General features: G+C 42.8%; 2 protein-coding genes across 2 annotated transcripts; both read left to right on the top strand.

The window, feature by feature from the left end:
• The first annotated feature begins 411 nt into the window (after positions 1-411).
• On the top strand, positions 412-1,339 carry LOC118379831 (zinc-binding protein A33-like). Its single transcript, XM_052477895.1, has 3 exons — positions 412-515; positions 601-719; positions 858-1,339. Exons 1-3 carry the CDS (start codon positions 460-462, stop codon positions 1,337-1,339), a joined length of 657 nt encoding a protein of 218 aa, XP_052333855.1. The 5' UTR covers positions 412-459.
• A 2,233-nt stretch (positions 1,340-3,572) lies between these two features.
• Positions 3,573-12,700, top strand: LOC118379830 (nuclear factor 7, brain-like). The gene is made up of 6 exons (XM_052477905.1): positions 3,573-3,705; positions 10,996-11,108; positions 11,228-11,458; positions 11,554-11,576; positions 11,662-11,780; positions 11,918-12,700. The coding sequence occupies exons 1-6, from the start codon at positions 3,573-3,575 to the stop codon at positions 12,457-12,459; spliced, it is 1,161 nt and encodes a 386-aa protein (XP_052333865.1). The 3' UTR covers positions 12,460-12,700.
• Positions 12,701-17,190: the final 4,490 nt, after the last annotated feature.

A 17,190-nucleotide genomic window follows, 5' to 3' on the forward strand; every position in this document is an offset into this window, starting at 1 on the left:
TACCAGGTCAGGGAGTGACATCGTGTGAGAAAATGGCTTCTGGTGTGCCTTGACATCTTTAAGGATCCTGTCATGTTGTCATGCAGCCACAGCTTCTGCCAAGCCTGTCTAAAGGAATGCTGGAAAGACGAGGAATCTCGGGAATGTCCAGTTTGCAGGAGACGATCGTCTAAGGATCATCCTCCTACAAACCTTTCTCTAAAGAACCTGTGTGAGGCCTTACGGGAAAGGAGACCGACAGATCCAACCACAGGGTCCAAGGTGCTCTGCAGTCAACACAGTGAGAAACTCAGGCTGTTCTGTCTGGAGGATAAAGAGCCCATCTGTTTGGTGTGTCAGGTCTCAAGGAAACATAAAGATCATGACTGCATCCCTTTAGATGAGGCTGTTCAGGATCACAAGGACTGCTCTCTCTCAGACATGCATTATAAATGAACTCAAAGATGTATTGATGAATCAATGATATTAATGAATATATACTCTACTTTCCAGAACTTCAAGACCATGAAGGAAAGGTAAGTGATCTGCTTCTCGTCTCTCTCTTCTCTGTGGTTGTGAACCCAACCCCACAGACGTTCTGACTCCTGAATGTTATTACAGAGCCCAGTGCACAATGCCAGATCCACAGCTGGTGTCAGGGGGGCTGATAGACGTGGCCAAACACCTGGGAAACCTGAAGTTCAGAGTCTGGGAGAAGATGCAGGAGATCATCAAACACAGTGAGTACTGGATAGGAGAGGACATGATCTAGATTAATGTAAGATAGACTACTTAATTAAATCTATTTGAAGTAGTATTGTTAGTATATATGAAAAGAGACTACATGGTATAATGTGGAATATCTCTTTGTTCTGAAGCTCCTGTGATTCTGGACCCCAACACTGCATCCTCCTGGCTCTGTCTGTCTGATGATCTGACCAGTGTGAGTTGTAATGACCCAGAGCAGCAGCTCCCTGACAACCCAGAGAGATTCATGAAGTATGCTAATGTTCTGGGCTCTAAGGGGTTCAGCTCAGGTAAACGCAGCTGGGAGGTGGAGGTGGGGGACCATCCTGACTGGACCCTGGGCGTGCCTAAAGAGTCAACTGACAGGAAGGGGGAGCTGTTTACATCACCAAAGTATGGAATCTGGGCTATACGGCAGGATAGTGGTAAGTATAGTAATGGAAAGGGAGAGACCCTCCTCCTGAAGAAGAAACCCCAGAGGATCAGAGTTCAGCTGGACTACGACCAGGGGGAGGTGTCCTTCTACGACTCCAAAGACATGACACTCATCTACACTCATAAAGACACATTCACTGAGACTCTACCCGTACTTCACTTTTGGATCAGCTGGTGATGCCAAAAGCACTGGAGTACAGATCTCCAAATCAGAGGTGTCTCTGACAGTGATGTCATCCCAATGAGGTGTGTGTGCGCGCGTATGAGAGAAAGAAACATGAGTCAACTATAGTCATATTTTTCTTCTAAATGTGCCTCATCAGCAACTTGCAGCATTTTTCCACAAATTCCCTCCCCAGGCTCACCATCTAGTCAGTGATAAACTAATATGGGCAGGGTCGTAACTACAGACGAGGACACCTACAGTAGGTCCAGACCTCTGACATGTTTTCTAATGAAACACTCAGTGAGGGTCTCAACTTAGTGTTTAGAGTTAGAATAGTAGCAAGGTGACATTTAATTACTTCCTGTAGTTCTCCACTTGTTATATGTCACTCACTGACGTTCACTCAATCCGCCCATGTCAGTTAAAAATGTTTTGATTGGTGAATTAGTCTAGTTAATCTAGCCAGTTATCTAAACTTGTTGAAAACATGGCTGAATTACTGACTGTGAACGCAAGTTACGTCCCCAGGGGCCCTGACCTCCAGGGGGGCCCATTGATTTTGTAGTCACTTTCACTCAGATATCATATTAACATGGCATCAGTCATTGCAAAATGTGTAGAATTGCAGGAAATTGTGTGGGGGGGTCATCGACCTGGATACCTCAGCTCCACTTCGTCCTGATGTCATCGACCTGGATATCTCAGCTCCACTTCGTCCAAATGTCATCGACCTGGATATCTCAGCTCCACTTTGTCCAGATGTCATCAGACTTTGTCCTGATGTCTGGATACCTCAGCTCCACTGGATATCTCAGCTCCCTGATGTCATCGACCTGGATATCTCAGCTCCACTTCGTCCAGATGTCATCGACCTGGATATCTCAGCTCCACTTTGTCCAGATGTCTGGATATCTCGACCCAGATGGATATCTCAGCTCCACTTTGTCCAGATGTCATCGACCTGGATACCTCAGCTCCACTTTGTCCAGATGTCATCGACCTGGATATCTCAGCTCCACTTCGTCCAGATGTCATCGACCTGGATACCTCAGATCCACTTCAGCTCCACTCCAGATGTCATCGACCTGGATACCTCAGCTCCACTTCGTCCAGATGTCATCGACCTGGATATCTCAGCTCCACTTCGTCTAGATGTCATCGAACCTGGATTCCTCAGCTCCACTTCGTCCAGATGTCATCGACCTGGATACCTCAGCTCCACTTTGTCCAGATGTCATCGACCTGTATACCTCAGCTCCACTTCGTCCAGATGTCATCGACCTGGATATCTCAGCTCCACTTCGTCCAGATGTCATCCACCTGTATACCTCAGCTCCACTTTGTCCAGATGTCATCGACCTGTATACCTCAGCTCCACTTCGTCCAGATGTCATCGACCTGGATACCTCAGCTCCACTTTGTCCAGATGTCATCGACCTGTATACCTCAGCTCCACTTCGTCCAGATGTCATCGACCTGGATATCTCAGCTCCACTTCGTCCAGATGTCATCCACCTGTATACCTCAGCTCCACTTTGTCCAGATGTCATCCACCTGTATACCTCAGCTCCACTTCGTCCAGATGTCATCGACCTGGATACCTCAGCTCCACTTTGTCCAGATGTCATCGACCTGTATACCTCAGCTCCACTTCGTCCAGATGTCATCGACCTGGATACCTCAGCTCCACTTCGTCCAGATGTCATCGACCTGGATACCTCAGCTCCACTTTGTCCAGATGTCATCGACCTGGATACCTCAGCTCCACTTTGTCCAGATGTCATCGACCTGTATACCTCAGCTCCACTTCGTCCAGATGTCATCGACCTGGATACCTCAGCTCCACTTCGTCTAGATGTCATCTACCTGGATACCTCAGCTCCACTTTGTCCAGATGTCATCGACCTGTATACCTCAGCTCCACTTCGTCCAGATGTCATCGACCTGGATATCTCAGCTCCACTTCGTCCAGATGTCATCGACCTGGATATCTCAGCTCCACTTTGTCCAGATGTCATCGACCTGGATACCTCAGCTCCACTTTGTCCAGATGTCATCGACCTGGATACCTCAGCTCCACTTTGTCCAGATGTCATCGACCTGGATATCTCAGCTCCACTTTGTCCAGATGTCATCGACCTGGATACCTCAGCTCCACTTCGTCCAGATGTCATCGACCTGGATACCTCAGCTCCACTTCGTCCAGATGTCATCGACCTGGATATCTCAGCTCCACTTCGTCTAGATGTCATCGAACCTGGATTCCTCAGCTCCACTTCGTCCAGATGTCATCGACCTGGATATCTCAGCTCCACTTCGTCTAGATGTCATCGACCTGGATTCCTCAGCTCCGCTTCGGCCAGATGTCATCGTGTGGTGTATCGTGAACTATGACGAACAACCCTGACATTATACTGGAGGAGGAAGAACATGTCAAAGTAAAGTGCATGCACAGGAATGGTGTCAACAAGTTCTACTGGCCAAGTGATGATATCAACTGGTAAGGGGATTGATTGTTTGTCTGAAATCAGAGCCGCTACCAGTGAACAAAAGATCAGTTCAAATTTGCCACTGTACCTGGAAGTATTTGAAGGAGCACCTGACTGTGTGAAGTGACAGATGTCAAATCAAATGTATTGGTCACATACACGTGTTTAGCAGATGTTATTGCGGGTGTAGCGAAATGCTTGTGTTTCTAGCTCCGACTGTGCAGTAATATCCAACAAGTAATATCTAACAGTTTCACAATATATACCCCAAAAAACATATAAATCTGAACTGGCTATGAGTGAAGAAGCCGTCAGTAACTAGAAAGCAATGGAGATTGTCTCAGAGATGATAAAAGATGGACGCGACACAATAACATGGCAAAGACAAACACATCTGAAGTTAAAGTGAAGAAAATACAGGAAATATTCCATGAACATGTTTTACTGCAAACAAAATGTTGGTATCAGTGTGATTAGGAAAACAGTTTCAGTTTATGTTCAATGTTAGTGTTTCTAATGTTCTAGTGGACATGTTTAATATGTTTGTATGACAAAGTTGTGTTATGAAAGACTGGGCTTCATATTTTAGTCTTAAGCTTTGACCAATAACCCTCATTTAATTGTTAAATCAACCCATTTTATGAAATCTGAAATAATTTGTAATAAAAAAATATTACTAATAAATTGATCAAATTTGTTTGAAATAATCTTATGTTTGTCATTGGTTTCACATTGCGTCACTGGTGTTACATTGTGTCACTGGTGTTACATTGTGTCACTGGTGTTACATTGTGTCACTGGTGTTACATTGTGTCACTGGTGTTACATTGCGTCACTGGTGTTACATTGCGTCACTGGTGTTACATTGCGTCACTGGTGTTACATTATGTCACTGGTGTTACATTGTGTCACTGGTGTTACATTGTGTCACTGGTGTTACATTGTGTCACTGGTGTTACATTGTGTCACTGGTGTTACATTGTGTCACTGGTGTTACATTATGTCACTGGTGTTACATTGTGTCACTGGTGTTACATTGTGTCACTGGTGTTACATTATGTCACTGGTGTTACATTGTGTCACTGGTGTTACATTATGTCACTGGTGTTACATTGTGTCACTGGTGTTACATTGTGTCACTGGTGTTACATTGTGTCACTGGTGTTACATTGTGTCACTGGTGTTACATTGTGTCACTGGTGTTACATTGTGTCACTGGTGTTACATTGTGTCACTGGTGTTACATTGTGTCACTGGTGTTACATTGTGTCACTGGTGTTACATTATAGCATTGGTGTTCAGGCATCAGTTGCTCAATTTAATTGAGTATGTTTTTTTGTATCTACCTAACTGTTGCTACATTCATTAGTAAACATATTAAGGATATGATCATTCAATTTTGATGACTCAACCTCAATTATTTCTAATGTTACAACAAAAAAACAACAGTATGAATTGAACTTTACTCATTACTAATCCAAACAATTTATTAGTATTATCATGAACCTTTTCGGTCTTTGATTATATATGCAAATTAAACACTAAAATTACATTATAGTAAGCCTGAATTGTCATCTATAATATAGTTAACACCAGTGACAGAAAGGCAGCAAAATCATATTTTCTATGTAATGTAGTAAAAATATAAACTAATTAATGTTGATTTATAATGTGAAGTGGTTTACTATTCGACTATAAGTTTAGATTTTTACAAGTTAGCTGTTCAAAAAGCCACCATTCTCAATGAATGACCTGTGTGCATTCCATTCACAGCTCTCTGAGAGTGGAGGGAGAAGAGAGGACCGAGAGAGACACCCTCATTTCTCCCTCAACACCACCCTCTACCCTGTAATCAGGACCCCACTGACACTTTAGCTGGTCCAGATGGAGTCTCTCTCTCTATGATGTGTGGTGTCTGACTGGCTAGGACTGGGAAGGACAGAGCACACACTCTCTTCTTTTGCACAGTACCCCTCTCTCAACTCCCTCCATCTCTCTCTCTTTCATTTTCTCCCCCCTCTCTCTGTCAGACAGAGATTAGGGTGTCAGGGACATTCAGGTTATGTTGCAGTGTTGGTGTTGGGATGGTTTCACCACAGCGCAGGAAGAGATGAAGTGGAGGGTTAGACACAGTGAGCTGTGCAGAGTCAGGCTAAATTGAGCCAAGCCGGTGCTGTATTTAAACCGGAAGTGTTCATGTCATTGTGTGGAGAGAGGTTGGAGACTAACCTAGCCACCACTAAGGACTTCAACAGTCCACCAATGTCCAAGTCCTTGTTTGATGATGTCATAAATGTAAGGGTTCTGAAGGTGTTGGGAGGTGTTGTGTGAGGAGGGAGGGAGGAGAGGAAGGGGAGGGGTGGAGTCAGGGGTCTGCTATTAGTAGATCCTAGTGATGGATGACTGCTGTGTGTGTAGGAGAGAGAGAGACTCTTTTTCATTCTGCTCTTTCCCCATTCCCCCCATCATCAGACAAGCAGAGTAGAGCAGGACAGAGAGAGACGTGAGCCAACAAGTGCAGAACAGAACAACTCCACAAAGAGAAGAGAGAGGAGGATAGTTCCCTTTGCAAGGACAGAAAAAGAGAAGATAATCAAGCCTTTCAGAAAACACCAACAGGAGAAGAAATATGAGACTGCAGCACATTTAAATCCAATAATCTTCTTTGCTCACCAACTGAGGACTTATTTCTAGTCCCATTTTATGTTGGAACAGTTCTTTCTCATCCTACAAGAGGCTACACACTGATTGTAGAAAACCTTCACTGTATAGTAGGACTTTCGGATTTTGAAGAGAGAATGAGAAAGAGGGAGAAAGAAAGAGAAAAGAAGGCTTTTTGGAGCCAGGTTTTTAGAAGCGGGAGGCCGCAGTGGTGGAGATCATGCCCGGGAGAGGAGCTTGTTCTGGGGCAGGCATGTGGAAGTTGCCTGGTAATGATTGAAAATTTACAAAGTAGGTGCACACAGGCTGAGGGAAAAAGATGAAGTGACAGACAGTGACACATGTAATACCGCCTTGTATACTCTTCCCTTCATCTAGCTTATCGAGTGTGTAATCATTAGTCCAACAGTTGCAAATGAGAGTTTCTATTGGATAAATTCAGGTATGTTTATTCCCGTTTTGTTCCTGGTCAGACGTAAACACAGTTCACATTCATATCAGCCACGTTGTATTCCTTCTCACATCTATGAACTCTCCACCTTTCACCTTTTTCCTTCGTTTGTGGACTTCAATGCGCAACACATCAGCTGTATGCGAATAGCCAAACCATATCATAACTGCTACACACAGCCTACATCCTTGTCACCATATTAGCTAAAGTAATTTCATAGTCAACATAGCTAATAGAACTAACATGAGAAAACCTGCTAAAATCAAGCTGTAACTTCACAGTATATAGTCAGTTAGCAGTTACACCGGTGTCCCCCTGTGGCAAATAATCAGGTAAACCAAAAGCTTACCCTGACTTGGAAGAGTTCCAGTGTTGTGTTGGATAGCCATGGCCAGCTTGCATCCCTCTGTTTGAGCAGGGTGTTTCAGTAGGCTAAACTAGCTAGCTGCATTTGCAAGCTAGGTAAGTAAAACAAAAATGACAGTCTCTCAAATTCTCTATTGCTTCTCCTTCATTTTGGAAGAAATTAATTTGTTCAAAAATGCTCAACTATTTTCTTTGTATCTCTTTGAGTTACAGTTGAAGTCATAAGTTTACATGCCCCTTAGCCAAATAGATTTAAACTCAGTTTTTCACAATTCCTGACATTTAATTCTAGTAAAAATTCCCTGTCTTAGGTCAGTTAGGATCACCACTTTATTTTAAGAATGTGAAATGTCAGAATAATAGTAGAGAGAATGATTTATTTCAGCTTTTATTTCTTTCATCACATTCCTAGTGGGTCAGAAGTTTACATACAGTCAATTAGAATTTGGTAGCATTGCCTTTAAATTGATTCACTTGGGTCAAAAGTTTCAGGTAGCCTTCCACAAGCTTCCCACAATAAGTTGGGTGAATTTTGGCCCATTCCTCCTGACAGAGCTGGTGTAACTGAGTCAGGTTTGTAGGCCTCCTTGCTCTCACACACTTTTACAGTTCTGCGCACAACTGTTCTATAGGATTGAGGTCAGGGCTTTGTGATGGCCACTCCAATACCTTGACTTTGATGATCTTAAGCCATTTTGCCACAACTTTGAAAGTATGCTTGGGATCATTGTCCATTTGGAAGACCCATTTGTGACCAAGCTTTAACTTCCTGACTGATGTCTTGAGATATCCACATAATTGTCCGTCCTCATGTTCCATCTATTTTGTGAAGTGCACCAGTCCCTCCTGCAGCAAAGCACCCCCACAACATGATGCTGCCACCCCCATGCTTCACGGTTGGGATGGTGCTCTCCGGATTGCCAGCCTCACTCTTTTTCCTCCAAACATAACGATGGTCATTATGGCCAAACAGTTCTATTTTTGTTTCATCAGATCAGAGGACATTTCTCCATAAAGTTATATCTTTGTCCCCATGTGCAGTTGCAAACCGTAGTCTGGCTTTTTTATGGCGGTTTTGGAGCAGTGGCTTCTTCCTTGCTGAGCGGCCATTCAGGTTGTGTCGATATAGGACTCGTTTTACTGTGGATAAAGATACTTTTGTACCCGTTTTCTCCAGCATCTCACAAGGTCCTTTGCTGTTGTTCTGGGATTGTTTTGCACTTTTCGTACCAAAGTACATTCATCTCTAGGGGACAGAACGTGTCTCCTTCCTGAGCGGTATGACGGCTGCATGGTCCCATGGTGTTTATACTTGCGTACTATTGTTTGTACAGATGAACGTGGTACCTTCAGTCATTTGGAAATTGCTCCCAAGGATGAACCAGACTTGTGGAGGTCTACAATTTTTTTTCTGAGGATTTGGCTGATTTCTTTTGATTTTCCCATGATGTCAAGCAAAGAGGCACTGAGTTTGAAGGTAGGCCTTGAAATACATCCACAGGTACACCTCCATTTGACTCAAAATGATGTTAATTAGCCTATCAGAAGCTTCTAAAGCCAAACCTTAGTAAACTTCAGACCCACTGGAATTGCGATACAGTGAATGATAAGTGAAATAATCTGTCTGTAAACAATTGTTGGAAAAAATGACTTGTGTCATGCACAAAGTAGATATCCTAACCAACTTACCAAAACTATAGTTTTTTAACAAGACATTTGTGGAGTGGTTGAAAAACTAGTTTTAATGACTCCAACCTAAGTGTATGTAAACTTCCAACTTCAACTGTAACTACTCACCACATTTTATACACTGCAGTGCTAGCTAGCTGTAGCTTATGCTTTCAGTACTAGATTCATTCTGATCCTTTGATTGGGTGGACAACGTGTCAGTTCATGCTGCAAGAGCTCTGAAAGGTTGGAGGACATCCTCTGGAAGTTGCTACTGTGTAAGTCCATGGAAAGGGGTGAGAACCGTGAGCCTCTTAGGTTTCGTATTGAAGTCAATGTACCCAGAGGAGGACAGAAGCTACCTGTCCTCCGGTGACACCATGGTCCTACAGTAGAGGGTTCTGTTAAGGCTACTGTAGACCTACAGTGTGTTTTAGCAAAGTATTTGGTGATGTGAATATATTTAGTATAGTTTTATCTAATAATTATGACTTCAACTAAATATATATATATATATATATATATATATATATATATATATATATTCACTGAGGATTGTCCTCCCCTTCCTCCTCTGAGGAGCCTCCATTGGTGTAAATAGGAATTAGGGACTGGAAGAGCATGAGAAGATGCATGCCATTCACGTGTCCATCACGTGCGCTTGCGTATGTGTATGTGTGTGGATGTGTGCGTGTGTGTGTGTGTGTGTGTCAATACATGCTCATCGCAAATTTTGGACGAGAGCATTTAATGAATTTCATTAATGCTCAAGTGATTAAGTTCAGGTCAATACAATGAATAAAATGAACAGTTGATCTTATGACTTTATGTCCTGTCTAATATGACTAAATGTTACTGTGAGATGATTCTATCAGTAAATGTCTAGTTGATGTGGTGGTTTTGAATTTCTATATTCAAGCAGAATTTCACTGCATACTTGCATCGTCTCAATCGTAAAATAATCCATTACTAATTCAACTCCCTCTAGACATGAGATAAAGAGGTGTTAGCCAACATTCTGTTGGTTTGGGGACACTGTGTATCCCTTGATGATTTAGATAGGATCCAGTCTGCAGATAGAGGACTCTCTTTTTACTCTCTCTCTCCTGTGCACTTGCCGTCCATCGCTCTTGCAGAGCCTTTCTCTCCAAATTATTAAATTAATGAAATAAATAAGCAAATCTGCTCCATAAGGCTAATTTCATTGTAGTATTGGGATAGACAGCAACTGGGGTAGGGCACAGGCCTTTACATTGGTCATTTCCAAATATCCATACTAGCGTGCTACATAATTGAACACCATACTATGATCTAATTTGAATAAAAAGTATGCAGAATGCCACACCTGCAACGTATTAGTGACCCCTGACTGTCTGAGCACCCCCGAGTCACATGATGACTAAAGTTCATCTCAGTGCTGTAACTTTAATAACTCTCCAGGACTCACTTCTGTCTGACACACAACACTGGGATTTTATTTAGATTGTTCTGAAATATCAGGCTGTTAAACCAACCAATACAAGGTAATATCAAGACGGTGAACTTTACATGCATCTTCACTTGCTTTGAATAACGTGTCCCTTTAAGAGAGGACGTTTTTAAAAGTGAAAGTGAAATTAACTTTCAGATCCTATACCAGGACAGGGATCATGACATCGTGTGAGAAAATGGCTTCTAGTTCCTCTCTCCTGAAATATGAACCTTTCCCTGGAGGCAGAACTGAATGTGATTTCCCTGGAGGCACTAGATGAGCCAGCTGCAATGGCAAAATTGGCTATGTTTTAAAAATGAATTAAAAGAAACATTTGCTTTTTGGTCTTCGTTTGAGGTTAAGGTTAGGCATTATAGTTAGCAGGGTGGTTAAGGTTAGAGTTTAGGTTTAAAATCAGATTCTATGATGTTGTGGCTGTGCCAGCTAGTGACCACTCCGTAGAGCTGCCTCCAGAACACGATTCATGACATAAAAACATTAAGTTGCTGTGAAGACACGTTCTCTCCTATAAAGAGAGTCCAGGGGTTGTCTCCTCAGTGAGGTTCTGTCTCATTCCAGGAGGAACTCCAGACTGACCTGAAGCCCTTACAGGAGAAGCTGAAGGTCTTTAATAAAGTTAAACAAACCTGTGATCAAACTGCAGTGCACATTAAGGTTCGTATAAATTATGTAAAGTTACAATAGTACAGCATGTATTGTTCAATTGTAGCCTACATGTAGGATTTAATTCTGATAATAATTGTAGAATGATGTAGTATTCTCACTGTCTCCAGAGCCAGGCTCAGCACACAGAGAAGCAGATTAAGGAGGAGTTTGAGAAACTTCACCAGTTTCTACGAGAGGAAGAGGAGGCCAGGATAGCTGCTCTGAAAGAGGAAGAGAAGCAGAAGAGTCAGAAGATGAAGGAGAAGATTGAGCAGATGAACAGAGAGATATCATCACTTTCAGACACAATCAAAGCCATAGAGGAGGAGCTGAAAGATGAAGACATCTCATTCCTGCAGGTAAGGACTGCTCTCTCTCAGACATGCATTATAAATTAACTCAAAGATGTATTGATATATTAATGATATTGATGACTACATACTCTACTTTCCAGGACTTCAAAACCACGAAGGAAAGGTAAGTGATCTGCTTCTCGTCTCTCTCTTCTCTGTGGTTGTGAACCCAACCCCACAGACGTTCTGACTCCTGAATGTTATTCCAGAGCCCAGTGCACAATGCCAGATCCACAGCTGGTGTCAGGGGGGCTGATAGACGTGGCCAAACACCTGGGAAACCTGAAGTTCAGAGTCTGGGAGAAGATGCAGGAGATCATCAAACACAGTGAGTACTGGATAGGAGAGGACATGATCTAGAATAATGTAAGATAGATTTAATTAAGTAGTCTATTTTAAGTAGTATTCTTTGTGTATATGAAAGAGACTACATGGTATAATGTGGAATATCTCTTTGTTCTGAAGCTCCTGTGATTCTGGATCCCAACACTGCATCCTCCCGTCTCTCTCTGTCTGATGATCTGACCAGTGTGAGTCGAACTGACCCAGAGCAGCAGCTCCCTGACAGCCCTGAGAGATTCATGAAGTATTCAACTATTCTGGGCTCTAAGGGGTTCAGCTCAGGTAAACACAGCTGGGAGGTGGAGCTGGGTGACCGTCCTTGCTGGATTATGGGCGTGGCTAAAGAGTCAGTTGACAGGAAGGGGGAGCTGTTTGCATCACCAAAGTATGGAATCTGGGCTATACGGCAGGATAGTGGTAAGTATAGTAATGGAAAGGGAGAGACTCTCCTCCTGAAGAAGAAACCCCAGAGGATCAGAGTTCAGCTGGACTACGACCAGGGGGAGGTGTCCTTCTACGACTCCAAAGACATGACACTCATCTACACTCATAAAGACACATTCACTGAGACTCTCTACCCGTACTTCCATATTGGATCAGCTGGTGATGTGAAAAGCACTGGTGTTCAGATCTGCCAATCAGAGGTGTCAGCCCATGTCAATTAAACATGTTGTATTGGTTAATTAGTCTAGTTAATCTAGCCAGCTATCTAAACTAGTCATCATGACCGAATTACTAACCGTGCATGCAGGGTACGTGCCCAGGGGCCCTGACCTCCAGGGAGACCCAAATGATTATGTTGTGTGGAATTGCATGAAATGATGTGTAAAACTACAAAATAATTGTTCTTTAATGCAAACTCATATGTTCACTTTTTGTGAATAAAACTCTTGTTCTGCAACCAGATCCCTCTGTACATATTATATTTTTCATTGCGATACTGAGTTAATGTTTGTTAATGTAGAGCAACTAATTGTGTTTGTAGAACAATTCTAAATGTAATACTTTTAGGGCTATGACTAGGGTGGTTCCTGGTCAGGTCCCATCTTAAGGAAAACCTCTGGGCCCAAGGTGTGGTTGGGTCACATCTTTAGGAAAACCTCTGGGCCCAAGGTGTGGTTGGGTCACGTCTTTAGGAAAACCTCTGGGCCCAAGGTGTGGTTGGTTCACATGTTAAGGAGTACCTCTGGACCCTAAATGTGGCTGGGTTAAGGAAAACCTCTGGGCACTAGATGTGGTTGGTTCACATGTTAAGGAAAACCTCTGGGCCCTAGATGTGGTTGGTTCACATGTTAAGGAAACCCTCTGGACCCTAACTGTGGCTGGGTTAAGGAAAACCTCTGGACCCTAAATGTGGCTGGGTTAAGGAAAACCTCTGGGCCCTAGGTGTGGTTGGTTCACATGTTAAGGAAACCCTCTGGACCCTAACTGTGGCTGGGTTAAGGAAAACCTCTGGACCCTAAATGTGGCTGGGTTAAGGAAAACCTCTGGGCCCTAGGTGTGGTTGGTTCACATGTTAAGGAAAACCTCTGGGCCCTAGATGTGGTTGGTTCACATGTTAAGGAAAACCTCTGGGCCCTAGATGTGCTTGGTTCACATGTTAAGGAAAACCTCTGGACCCTAACTGTGGCTGGGTTAAGGAAAACCTCTGGACCCTAGATGTGGCTGGGTTAAGGAAAACCTCTGGGCCCTAGATGTGGTTGGTTCACATGTTAAGGAAAACCTCTGGGCCCTAGATGTGGTTGGTTCACATGTTAAGGAAAACCTCTGGGCCCTAGATGTGCTTGGTTCACATGTTAAGGAAAACCTCTGGACCCTAACTGTGGCTGGGTTAAGGAAAACCTCTGGACCCTAGATGTGGCTGGGTTAAGGAAAACCTCTGGGCCCTAGATGTGGCTGGGTTAAGGAAAACCTCTGGGCCCTAGATGTGAGTGAGAGGTCCAAGGTCTAGGAGTATCTAAAGGTATAGTGTTATTACTACTGGTGAACTCACTGTTTATTAGGATTTTGTTTCTTTAGACAAAGGCTTTATTTACAACACTGATTGTCTCTCTAATTAAACTATGTTTTACACTTGAAGACTTTTCTTTGTGTGTTTTACTTTATCAGAGTGCAACTACTATGTCTCTTATTGATCACATTGTTTTATTCTGTTATTTGCATCGACTCATGTTTAATGCAATATTTTATGTATTATCCATTTTTTATGTTAATAATAATAATAATAATATATGCCATTTAGCTACGCTTTTATCCAAAGCGACTTACAGTCATGTGTGCATACATTCTACGTATGGGTGGTCCCGGGAAGCGAACCCACAACCCTGGCGTTACAAGCGCCATGCTCTACCAACTGAGCCACAGAAGGACCACCATGTTCTTAGTTTTGATCATGTTACAAATGTCTTTTAATGCAATCTGTGTTACAATATCGATTTCATTTATTCTAAAGTTGTGGTATATGTATAGGCTTATCTGCATTGGTACTCTGTTTAACTCTGTTTAACATTCAAATATATTGACCTCTGAATCCTGACTAGATTCAACCATATCTTCTAATATTAACTATTGACTTTGATGGAAATGTGAATAACTTGAATCCTTGTCAGAATGTCCTTTTCTAGTGTCAACGTTTACCTGTCTATGTCCCTGACAGTGTCTGCAGCATTACAACATGAAACAAGGACATGATATTGATCTGACTATTGAGCTACAGAGCTCTGTGTTAAACTGTTATCAGTGAATGTCCTACTGGGTCTGGGAGGACACCATGTACAACACAACGTCTTTCATTATTGGTGCTGATGTGAAGCTATGAAACAAACTGACATAAAAAGATCATCAAAGAAACATCTTTATTTCATGTTTTTATTGGTTGTGTGAAATACTGATCATCAACATGTATTCAACTATAATGATATAGTCATGCTGAAGGTTGACCGTGATTGAAGATTTTACAACATGGACTGGTAATATTTAATGTACATGTTTGAGAGTTTAATTTATTTACAGGTATTTAGTGAATTTAGTTGTCTGCTAAACTGCATGCTGGAACTGGTGACTGGTCTGTAGTGACTGAGTGCAGTTGAATTGTTAACCACCAGATGGAGGACTTGAGACACAAAAGATCAGCCTTCTGTAAAGATGACCTGAAACCAGAGTCATTAAACGTGTGAGTCATTATGGTGTCTGAGTCGTTACATGGTTGGTATGGTAAGTATACATTGTGGACATCTGTGTTGTATTGTGTATTGTAAGTATAGCAGGTTCTCTCTCTCTCTCTCTCTCTCTCTCTCTCTCTCTCTCTCTCTCTCTCTCTCTCTCGTCCTGTAAATGCACAACAGGACAGCAGGTACTGTGCTGGACATACCAATGTTCACTACTGTACATAGTTACCACGTCAAATACAGGTGTTGCCCCTCCCACCCCTCTTCTAAGCTGCTGCTACTCTGTGTTATTATATATGCATAGTCACTTTAATAACTCTACCTACATGTACAAATGACCTGAATTACCTCGACACCGGTGCCCCCCGCACACTGACACATTGACTCTGTACAGGTACCCCCTGTATATATCCCCACTATTGTTATTGACTGCTGCTCTTTGATTATTTCTTATTCTTCTCTCTTACTTTATTAGGTATTTTCTCAAAACTGCATTGTTGGTTAAATGCTTGTCAGTAACCATTTCACAGTAAGATCTACTACACCTGTTGTGTTGGGCGAACGTGACAAATAAGATTTGATTTGATTTGAATGTAACTCAGGGGTTTTTATTTAGAATGGGTTCTCCAGACACCGTTTGTTAACTGTAGACATGCTAGATTAGACCCATTCAACCAAGCATCATCCATACACAACCCGCCAAGTATACATAGTGTTATTTTAGAATGATTAAAAATAAAACTTCACACCACTCTTCTATGTTCTCTCTCTAGTGAGCTCTAGTTACTACTAAATTACTACACAATTACTACAAAAACTAAAGTTAGACTAATGTTCCTGGTGACTTTCTTTATTTCCTATATGAGTTGTGGTACTGTCTGCTGTTTGACAATTCTCCTAAGTGCCAATCGGTGTCGTTCCTTCTGACGTCTGAGACAAACAGAGGTGTGTGTTGCGTATCTGTGTGCATTCCATTCACAGTTCTGTGAGAGAGTGGAGGGAGCAGAGAGAGGGACAGAGAGAGACACCCTCATTACTCCCTCAACACCACCCTCTCCCTTGTAATCAGGACCCCACTGACACTTTAGCTGGTCCAGATGGAGTCTCTCTCTCTACGATGTGTGGTGTCTGACTGGCTAGGACTGGGAAGGACAGAGCACACACTCTCTTCTTTTGCACAGTACCCCTCTCTCAACTCCCTCCATCTCTCTCTCATTTTCTCTCCCCTCTCTCTGTCAGACAGAGATTAGGGTGTCAGGGACATTCAGGTTCTGTTGTAGTGTTGGTGTTGGGATGGTTTCACCACAGAGCAGGAAGAGATGAAGTGGAGGGTTAGACACAGTGAGCTGTGCAGAGTCAGGCTAAATTGAGCCAAGCCGCTGGTGTATTTAAACTAGAAGTGTTAACCTCCTCTTAGCCACCACCAAGGACTTCAACAATCCACTAATGTCCAAGTCCCTGTCAGGTGATGTCATAAATGTAAATTATGTATGTATTTACACACACACACACACACACAGACACAGACACACAGACACAGACACACAGACACACACACACACACACACACACACACACACACACACACACACACACACACACACACACACACACACACACACACACACACACACACACACACACAGTCCTTTGTGATGCTGGGGACAGAAGTTGAGGTTATTGCTCTCTGCTCTGTAGGCGCTGTATGGAGGCAAGTCTGGGAGAGAGAGAATAGACAGGAGGGAGAGAATGAATCAGAATAAAGGACAGAGAGAGAGAATAGACAGGAGGGAGAGAATAGACAGGAGGTAGAGAATGAATCAGAATAAAGGATGGAGAGAGAGAATAGACAGGAGGGAGAGAATGAATCAGAATAAAGAACAGAGAGAGAGAATAGACAGGAGGGAGAGAATGAATCAGAATAAAGGACAGAGAGAGAATAGACCGGAGGGAGAGAATGAATCAGAATAAAGGACAGAGAGAGAGAATAGACAGGAGGGAGAGAATGAATCAGAATAAAGGACAGAGAGAGAATAGACCGGAGGGAGAGAATAGACAGGAGGGAGAGAATGAATCAGAATAAAGGACAGAGAGAGAGAATAGACAGGAGGGAGAGAATAGACAGGAGGGAGAGAATGAATCAGAATAAAGGACAGAGAGAGAGAATAGACAGGAGGGAGAGAATAGACAGGAGGGAGAGAATGAATCAGAATAAAGGACAGAGAGAGA

This window comes from Oncorhynchus keta, chromosome 24, assembly GCF_023373465.1.
Source record: "Oncorhynchus keta strain PuntledgeMale-10-30-2019 chromosome 24, Oket_V2, whole genome shotgun sequence".
NCBI classification, from domain to species: domain Eukaryota; kingdom Metazoa; phylum Chordata; class Actinopteri; order Salmoniformes; family Salmonidae; genus Oncorhynchus; species Oncorhynchus keta.